The sequence below is a fragment of the Conger conger genome, unplaced genomic scaffold, assembly GCF_963514075.1.
Source record: "Conger conger unplaced genomic scaffold, fConCon1.1 SCAFFOLD_194, whole genome shotgun sequence".
NCBI lineage: Eukaryota > Metazoa > Chordata > Actinopteri > Anguilliformes > Congridae > Conger > Conger conger.
Window position 1 is genome coordinate 7,501 of NW_026890552.1, and position 7,500 is coordinate 15,000.

At 50.3% G+C, this 7,500-nt stretch overlaps 1 protein-coding gene across 1 annotated transcript in view; it reads left to right on the forward strand.

The window, feature by feature from the left end:
- The window catches only part of LOC133121195 (protein-glutamine gamma-glutamyltransferase K-like), an 11,392-nt gene extending 5,820 nt beyond the window's left edge, over positions 1–5,572 (forward strand). Inside the window, 5 exon segments of the mRNA XM_061230401.1 lie at positions 580–864; positions 1,268–1,428; positions 2,080–2,216; positions 3,103–3,172; positions 3,174–5,572. Coding sequence (XP_061086385.1) covers positions 580–864; positions 1,268–1,428; positions 2,080–2,216; positions 3,103–3,172; positions 3,174–3,248 — 728 coding nt within the window. The 3' untranslated portion in view covers positions 3,249–5,572.
- Positions 5,573–7,500: the final 1,928 nt, after the last annotated feature.

The window sequence follows — 7,500 nt, forward strand, 5'->3', positions numbered from 1 at the left end:
CATGTACAGTGTGAATATAATGTGTGCTTGCTTTCTGAAACTGAGAATATTGGGTCTTTCACAAAATGTTAAGAAAATAACCGGCCAAACTCAGTTAGCTATGTAGCATGGGCTCATAGTGTGGGCTACTTCTTCCAGCTCCACAGACAGCTGTGATGTGATTTTGGACAAGCTGTTCCTGAGGCTTGTTCCAGTTCAATGAACCAACAGCTCCCTGGATGGTTGACGAAAGGTTCCGATAACTGGTAGCTGGCGTTGAATGCAACGTTTGATTCTTGTTGTGCGAAGGCAGCTCACTGACTCGAGATGCACCTGAGAGGTTAAAGGGACAACACTCACCTCTATAACCACATATAGAATAAAGGGACATCGCCCACCTCTGTACACACGTATAGGCTAAAGGGACATCTCCCACCGCTGGAAGCACTGAGAGGCTGAAGGGACATCTCCCACCGCTGGAAGCACTGAGAGGCTGAAGGTTCACCGCCCACAGGAAGTTACATGCGTCGTACGGGGGAAGCTTCTTATTCCCGCCTCATCCTATCCTCCGTCTCCCGTCTTTCCCCCTTCCCCCGTCAGGCACGGAGGAGGAGCGCATCGCCGTGGAGACCGCGTGCCGCTACGGCTCGAAGCCCGAGACCTACACGCCGGCGGCGGCGGAAGACGTGTCCGTGGAGGTGACCATGGAAGGGGAGGGGCCCCGCATGGGCGGCGACGCCCAGCTGACCATCGTGCTGCGGAACAGCAGCGCCGAGCCCCGCAGTACCACCCTCCACAGCCAGGTGGCGGTCATGTACTACACCGGCGTGCACAAGGCCACCGTCAAGAAGGACCAGACCCCCATTGAGCTGCTTCCCAACGAAGGTGAGACACTGAGGCCGTGGCAGGGGCCATTTTGGCTCAAGCCCAGTCTACTCAAAGAGGCAACTTCGCTGCGCGTTATCAATTTGACCCTCCTGTTGAGCCCTGGTTCTCAATAACTGATGCATAGAGAATTCTGGCACTAAAAATGTTAATATATGCAAACAAGATGCATGTTGTGGAAACATAAAAGCAAATATGATTAACTTACTGTATAGCCAGCATCCATTGGTTCCAACCAATGCAGCCATCTTCGCTCAGTTGACCTCTGCATTTGATACCCATCCCAGCTTTTTCCACGTCTCACGCATAAGTCTGTGTCAAGGGCCGCCATCTTGGCTCTGACAGCCTCTTAATTTTCAGCCTACGCTGACCGCCATTCCGGCTCTATTTTCTTGCCTTGCAGTGAAGTCCCTGGACTGGGTTCTGGAGTACAAGCACTACCAGAACCAGCTGGTAGACCAGGCCGCCCTGATGCTGACGCTCTCTGGTCGGGTGAAGGAGACCCAGCAGGTTCTGGCCACTCAGTACAATTTCCGGCTGCGGACTCCGGACCTCAGCATCGCGGTGAGTGGACCCTGCAGGACAAACAGCTCAAGCTAGGTTTTGAATCAGCTGGTAGCTGCCTGACCAGCTCGTGCCCTGCTCGACCAGCTCATGACCAGCTGGATCAGCTCAATTGCTCGAGCTGCCCAAGCCGGAATAGCTGGATTTTGCAGCTGGGCACGCTAAGGCCCGGTTTATCGTTTGTGTCGAAGTGTTGCGCAACAAATAAAGGAAAGTGCTGTAGAACGGTTCCTCGTTACAGGCAAAGCTCTGTGGTCTATGGTAGCAAGATGCCGAACAAACTGAGGCGTCTCCCGGTCAACTGGTTTACATTTTTGAGAACGTGGTGGCGCACGGCGCAACCCATCAATGGCAACGAATTTCAGTGTTCCATCTGGGCATAGGGTTGGTAGAGAACGTATTCCATTTTAGCCCTTAACGGTGTAAGATTGTGAATATGTGATGAGAACGTTCTCGGGTGAACATTCTAGCGCTGATGTCACAGTCGCTGCAGCGGGGTTCTAGAACAGTGACTTTAGACAGCATTCCAAAAACATTCCCATTCTTCACAAAGGGTTAGGCAGTCAGGAGTTATTTTAGAGTCACAGACGGAAGAGGAACGGTGTGTCTGGGCGGTGTTGTGACGTGCCTGTCTGTGCTGATTCCTCCCAGCCTGTAGGGGACGCCGTGGTGGGGAAAGAGATGGCGGCCAAGATCTCCTTCACCAACCCCCTGCCGCGCACGCTGAAGAGGGTGCTGTTCCGCGTGGAGGGCTTGGGCCTTCAGAGCGTGCGCGAGATCACCATAGGGTGAGCAGCTCTCTCCCTCTCTCTCTCTCTCTCTTTCTCTCTCTCTCTCTCTCTCTGATTCCCTCTCTCTCTCTCTCTCTCTCTGTTTCTCTCTCTCTTTCTCTCTCTCTCTCTCTCTCTCTCTCTGATTCCCTCTCTCTGTTTCTCTCTCTCTCTCTGTTTCTCTCTCTCTCTCTCTCTGTTTCCCTCTCTCTCTCTCTCTCTGATTCCCTCTCTCTCTGTTTCTCTCTCTCTCTCTCTCTCTCTGATTCCCTCTCTCTCTGTTTCTCTCTCTCTCTGTTTCTCTCTCTCCCTCTCTCTCTCTCTCTCTTTCTCTCTCTCTTTCTCTCCCTCTCTCTCTCTCTCTCTCTGTTTTTCTCTCTCTCTCTGTCTGTCTGTTTTTCTTTTTCTCCCTCTATATTATCAGTCAGCAGTGTCCAGGGTACTTTTCTTCCCTCAGTGAAGGCAGCAGCTTTAAGAGCTAGAGAACTTAATGAGCTTTATTGGCATGACATACATGGATACACATTGCCAAAGCATGAGAAAATAAATTAATTAATACAAATATATACACAATGAACATAGAATAAACAGAAGAGAAACAAACGTGTGCGTGACCAACAATTTATATTAGTGGTTAAGGTAAATGAATGGGACCCGCAAGGTCGGTGGTTCGATCCCTGGTGTAGCCACAATAAGATCCGCACAGCCGTTGGGCCCTTGAGCAAGGCCCTTAACCCTGCATTGCTCCAGGGGAGGATTGTCTCCTACTTAGTCTAATCAACTGTACGTCACTCTGGATAAGAGCGTCTGCCAAATGCCAATAATGTAATGTAATGTAATATGTAACATAAAAAAAAACACATAAGAGAATGTCGCCCTCTCTCTCTCTCTCTCTCTCTCTCAGTGACGTGGGGAGCCACTCCACGGTGACCGTAACCGAGCACTTTGTGCCGCTGTTGCCGGGGCGGAGGAAGTTTGGTGGCGTCGCTGGACTGCCGGCAGCTCACGCAGGTGCACGGCGTCGCTGACATCGTCGTCCGGGAGAACTGAGCCCCGCGTCCGCCCGTCCGTCCGTCCGTCCGTCCGTCCGTCCGTCCGTCCGTCCGTCCGTCCGCCCTCGTCTCTGACCGACAGCTCGTCCTCCCTCTCCGTTTCCCCGGTCCCGATGCCGTCTGTACCTGGATCTGGGATCAGCTGAAACGGGCTTCATCTCCGAGGGCCAGTGACTGCCCTCACTGCAGGCTGCCCCGAGCTGACCCCAGGTGCCTGCCTTACGCCTCAGCGCTGGTCCTGCCCAAATCACGTCCCCGTGTCCCTGCACCTCGTGCACATCCCCGTGTCCCTGCACCTCGTGCACGTCCCCGTGTCCCCGCACCTCGTGCACATCCCCGTGTCCCTGCACCTCGTGCAGATCCCCGTGTCCCTGCACCTCGTGCACATCCCCGTGTCCCTGCACCTCGTGCACGTCCCCGTGTCCCCGCACCTCGTGCACATCCCCGTGTCCCTGCACCTCGTGCAGATCCCCGTGTCCCTGCACCTCGTGCACGTCCCCGTGTCCCTGCACCTCGTGCACATCCCCGTGTCCCTGCACCTCGTGCACATCCCCGTGTCCCTGCACCTCGTGCAGATCCCCGTGTCCCTGCACCTCGTGCAGATCCCAGGTGCTGTCGGGTCGACTTCTACGGCTATGATCAACACAACTGATGATGCTTTGACTTGTTTTTTTGCCAGATTTTGCTACTGGGATGTATTTCATTTGTCTTTTATTATATTTTTGTACCTAGTGGTCGATAACCAGTTATCTCAACTGACAATTTTGCATGTCGTTTTTGAAGAAATGCTTCTTGCTGGGAAATGCTGCTTATGGGGGAAAGTCAGTCCCTGGTCCCCTGGGATATACAGTACTTCCGTCTGGACGGTCTCAAGAGCACATCTGCCCTGTTCCAATGTGCCCATTACCCAGAATGCCATCGGGCACATTGGAACAGGGCAGATGTGCTTGCTGGCATTCCTGGCTGGTATTCCTGGCTGGTATTCCTGGCTGGCGTTCTGAAGTACCATTCGGAATCTCAAACAGGTGGGATGAAGCATGCGTGTAAATTCCCTGGAAGCTTTGGGGGGGGGGCAGCACGGACCCGTCCTAAGCAGTTTCATGCTGCGTGAATAACGTCTGTCACGTTTATTGGTAATGTTATTCATCAGCATATATCATTTTATCGTACTTGAATAGACATTCTCTTCGAGAAGCTGAGGGCCAATTTTTAAATGCTTCAGTGGGTTAGATACAATTGGGCAGAGGTGACGTGCATACTTTACTCACCGATATTAACTACACATGCCAAAGGTGTGGGCGGAAAATGCTGATGTGTTTGAGATATCACGCTGCGGAGATATACTATGCATTCACGAAAACTGCAGTATTGACGTCACACTCTGTGGTTTTCTGAGACTGCGGTGAAAATGTCACGTGCAAATGCGGTCATCCCGTATAAATACTGACCGAATGTCGGAAATGTCCAAAGGAGGAAAATAGATACCAGTGTTAAGGTTCAACTGAAGTTTTTTTTTCTGTGCTGTGGACTGCAGTGGCCTGAATTGCGTAACGGTTCTGATGTCACAATTCTGAGATGAGTGATGTCACAATTCTGAAATGATTGAGGTCATAATTCTGAAATGAGTGATGTCACAGGGGTTTAGTCTCCTTCCCGGACAGGAATCAAAGACCCCTTTCCCACGGGCAAATGCGTACCACTGTTCTGCTCTCTGTCGGCATGAACTCCCAACCCAGACGTCTGATTTGCTGTGTCTGTCTGTCTGTTCGTCGGTCAGACATAACCAACCTGCCTGATGTTTCTTAGCACCAGTGGTAAGGTAGCCTCCCAACTGCCCAACCAGACACGGCCTCCTAATTAAAGACCTGGAACAATCACAGACTATACTCATCAAGTTAAAGACCCAGGACAGCCAATCACAGACTCCCCACAGCGCTGACAATCCAGGGCCATGTTCATCCCCCACGAAGCGTAGCAAATCATTTATTTAAACAGAAACAGAGGCGGATTGAACATCCTGTTGCAAACCCTGGCCGGACTGACTGACATAGTACAGTTTGCTCCCGACACACCCACCAAACGGGAGCGAACACACCTCAAAGCCTGTCGCGAAACGCCGCACACCGTTGGGAGGAAACGTAGCGCTCTACAGAGAAACCGCAGCAAAACGTGCCCTTGGCCTCCAGCGTGGGCAGCCAATCACGTTCAGTGTCATGGGATCATCACTGATCATGTGTGTCGACATTGATAAACTGTTGTTTTTTAAATTTGTATTGTAATATACATGTGAATATTAATAATAATTTCCTTGTTACATCCTCACAGTGCAGTCCTGTTGTTTTTAATCTCCAAAACACTCACTCACACACACACGCACACACACACACACACACACGCACACACACACACACAACGCATACACACATTCACACATGCACGCACACACACACACAACACATACACACACACACAAAACACACACACACGCACACACGCACACACACACACACACACGCACACACACACGCACACACACACGCACACACACACACGCACACACACACACACACACACACGCACACACACACGCACACACACGCACACACACGCACACACACGCACACACACACACACACACGCACACACACGCACACACACGCACACACACACACGCACACACGCACACACACACACACCTCGCCCTGCTCCTCTCCCACCACGCTTCAGGGCTGAGGAATGGTGGCAGTGATAGCGGTATTGAGTAATGTTCTATTGGGAAACAGAAAGGCGCAGCACTCGTGGATGCCTATTATTAAATCTGATGGCTGTCTGTCGTCATGGGACGGCATGTTGACAGGCAGGTCAGGTGAGTCTTAGTGAGGGAACGGGCGGCTGTCTGAGGCCACACCTGTAAGCTTCAGACACACAGGTATCTGGCTGTGATGTCACACCTGTAAGCTTCAGACACACAGGTATCTGGCTGTGATGTCACACCTGTAAGCTTCAGACATACGGGTATCTGGCTGTGATGTCACACCTGTAAGCTTCAGACACACAGGTATCAGGCTGTGATGTCACACCTGTAAGCTTCAGACACACAGGTATCAGGATGTGATGTCACACCTGTAAGCTTCAGACACACAGGTATCTGGCTGTGATGTCACACCTGTAAGCTTCAGACACACACCTATGCGGCTGTGATGTCACACCTCGAAACTTCAGGTCAGGAGACAGGTCTGTGTGTTTAAATCTGTCACTCCCAACCCCTATTCTGAGCTCAGCGCAATTCCAGTTCAAACCTGTACAAACCAGTGCCAGTACAAACCAGCAGCGTTCTAAAGAGTAGGTTGAAACACAATCATTAATTGAAACAGAAACAGCTGTGTAGGAGGGTTAAAACTGCGCAAGGAACAGCTAAACTCTGCTTCCAAGGTGAGGTTGCTGAAGACAGTTTAATGTCAGAAGTTATACACCATGGCAAGACTGAGCACAGCAACAAGATACAAGGTAGTTATACTGCATCAGCAAGGTCTCTCCTAGGCAGAAATTTCAAGAATTTCCTCCCCCTCTCTGAACCTCCACCTCATGCTCACGACTGTCTGTTCTGGCTCCACGGTGGAGAACAGTAGAATCTCTTGCCATCTTCAAGCAGACTGAAGACGCACCTCTTCAAGCTGCACCTCTCCCTGTCCCTCCCTACCTCCCTGTAAACCATGATTGTTGTCTTTCAGTGATATTTACTTGTGTATTAGGATGTTTAGTTTGGCTAAGTAAGTAGTGTTTGGCTAGGTAAGCGATTTGTTCATACAATTGCAAACATACAGCCAATGTCATTAAGAACTATCTTCAGCATAAAGAAGAACAAGGAGTCCTGGAAGTGATGTTATGGCCCCCACAGAGCCCTGATCTCAACATCATCGAGTCTGTCTGGGATTACATGAAGAGACTGAAGCATTTGAGGATGCTTAAACCCACAGAAGAACTGTGGCTAGTTTTCCAAGATGTTTGGAACAACCTGCACTACCTGCCGAGTTCCTTCAAAAACTTTGTGCAAATATACCTAGAAGAATTGATACTGTTTTGAAGGCAAAGGGTGGTCACACCAAATATTGATTTGATTTAGATTTTTCTTCTGTTCATTTTGTTAATTGATCAAAATAAACTTAACATTTCTATTTTTGCAAGCATTCTTATTTTACAGCATTTTTCACACCTGCCTAAAACCTTTGAACAGTACTGTACATTCAAAA